Source organism: Poecilia reticulata, linkage group LG18, assembly GCF_000633615.1.
Source record: "Poecilia reticulata strain Guanapo linkage group LG18, Guppy_female_1.0+MT, whole genome shotgun sequence".
Classification (NCBI taxonomy): Eukaryota; Metazoa; Chordata; class Actinopteri; order Cyprinodontiformes; family Poeciliidae; genus Poecilia; species Poecilia reticulata.
The window spans coordinates 20,347,430-20,349,876 of NC_024348.1; the positions used below are offsets into that span (position 1 = coordinate 20,347,430).

The 2,447-nt window shown below is 41.2% G+C and overlaps 1 protein-coding gene across 1 annotated transcript in view; it reads left to right on the plus strand.

Moving 5' to 3' along the window:
• The window catches only part of LOC103480893 (E3 ubiquitin/ISG15 ligase TRIM25-like), a 33,222-nt gene that overhangs the window by 8,640 nt on the left and 22,135 nt on the right, over positions 1 to 2,447 (plus strand). The window contains exon 2 of the mRNA XM_017310349.1: positions 2,406 to 2,442. Within this exon, the coding sequence (XP_017165838.1) occupies positions 2,406 to 2,442 (37 nt within the window). The remainder of the gene's footprint in view (positions 1 to 2,405; positions 2,443 to 2,447) is intronic.

Sequence of the window (2,447 nt, forward strand, 5' to 3'; positions counted from 1 at the left end):
AAGAAATTAACTAGAAGGGACCATAGAGAAAAATGCAGAAATATTTCCACTAATTGTGTTCAAATGGCCAAAAGCAGGACATGAAGTATGAAGACGTAAGAATAAGAAACTCAGCAGCAGTCTAATGTGTTTGAAGATCCTCTGCCCCTCCCAACAATTGCTGTTATGTTGTTTCTTCTATTAAACACCCAGCTCAGCTCTGTTGCTACACTTCCTGGTTCCTCCCATTTCACATCTGACAGCTTTATGACCGGTAGGATCACTGAGCTGAACAACTGCTGCTGATCAGTAAGTAACAAACCGATGCTTGACTTCTTTTGAGACACTTCTACAGAATCAATAAAAACTTGAGAKATTCAGTRTTTTTGGCTCAGAGAKKAAATCAGGTGTATTCAGGAAAATTTTATTGCTCCATCTGACTAAATCTACTGACAGATCKTGTTCCCATTCCACGTGGACAAAGCTACTGTGAATTGTGTTAAAGACTTCTGGGGACAAGAAGGTCAGAGGACAGTCCCCAGCTGTCCTCAGTGTAGGAMCAGTTTCATAATGACAGAGCTCAGACCATATTCACTCTGTCTCTACATGCTGCAGTTTCAGAATTRGCACATGAAACCACTGCTGAGTTAACAGATAGAGAAAACWAAAGCTGCAGATGTCAGTTGAGTCTGACRGAATAGATATTTGWTTCAAATTATTCATATGACTTCAGGTGCAAAATGTTTGCTATGCACGCACTAAACATACATCTCATATTTGTGATTCTTTTGTTTGTTTTTTTAAAAACCATGCCYAACCTTTGGGAATTACAGTAGATAATGCAGTCAAAAGACGTACCCCAGCTAGAATAATATGGTGTTTTACACAATCTGGAGCAGAACTATAGTTCCAGCAGGACGTTGACCAGAGCTGCACCATTTCTCACTTCTTCAATTTGTGCCCATTTTTGCTAGAAAAGCGAACTGGTCATTCCAGTCCAAAGGCTGATGCATGTGCTGCTGTGCTGCTGGCGCTGCACATGATCATGCAGCTCTGGGATTGTAGATGTCATGTCTACTGGTACTTTTAGCGATGTTGTTGTTTGGAGTTTACAAGGTTTGTCCATTGGCGAATCAATGAGTTCATTGCTTGTGTACAATACACTGCGTTCAGAGGTTTGTACAACCTCTGAAGTGGTTGTGAAAGATGGGGAGGAATCACATGAGACTGATCTGGCCAGGGCAGACAGGAAGGGAACCAGTTAAAGTCACAATYATGTTGGGAATCAGTRAGTAAAGAAAAAGGGAGAGAAACTGGATCATTTACACATCTGGGTTATAACCTGGAGGAAGGTGCTAGACATCAGTCCAACCCTAACCAGGTTAGCAGGTGACTCACAGTAAACATGAAATGTTCTTCTTGTTTTGATTCCTCATACAACACARATAAAACTGTCCAAGACCTTTAAAATACTTAATCAGATTACTGCTTAAAAAGATACACACAGAGGATTTATAGAGTTATATGTTCAACAGAGAAGTCTTAAGAGTAGCGACGGTGTACTAAGGATTTAAACTGCTGTTTAATGATACATGCAGTGATAACCACTCCCATCATTTCAAACACTGACAGCCTAACAGTTTATTTTTGGTTCTTTTATTCTCAGATCAGACAAATTCAGAATCACTGTTTAATCAAGTTCAAGAGCCGACAAGTTAACCTGCTGCAAATCAGTGAGTAAAGAAGAAAGAAAAATCCTTATTTGGCTTGTTGATAAACAAGGAGAAAGAACTATAGACATTCAAAAGTGAAATGGCACAGCAAGGAAATCACATGGAATCAGTAAAATACTCTTGTTCGATCTGTTTGGATCTACTTAAGGAACCAGTGACTGTTCCTTGTGGACACAGCTACTGTATGAACTGYATTAAAKRCCACTGGGATGGAGRMGATSAGASGAGAATCCACAGCTGCCCTCAGTGTAGAGAGACTTTCATACCAAGACCTGTCTTAAAGAAAAACATTATGCTAGCAGAGTTGGTGGAGGATTTGAAGAAGACTGGACTGCAAGCTGCTCCTGCTGATCACTGCTATGCTGGACCTGAAGATGTGGCCTGTGACGTCTGTACTGGGAGGAAGATGAAAGCCGTCAAATCCTGTCTGGTCTGTTTGGTGTCTTATTGTCAGAGTCATGTCCAACCTCACTATGAGGTTCCTACACTACAGAAACACAAACTGGGGGACCCCTCCAAGAAACTTCAAGACAACATCTGCCCACATCATGAGGAGGTGATGAGGATCTTCTGTCGTACTGATCAGCAGTGTATCTGTTATCTCTGCTTAATAGATGAACATAAAGRCCATGAAACAGTCCCAGCTGAAGCAGAAAGAGCTGAGAAGCAGAAGAAGCTCCAGGAGAGTCGACAACAAATCCATCAGAGAATCCAGGACCAAGAGAAAGATGTGAA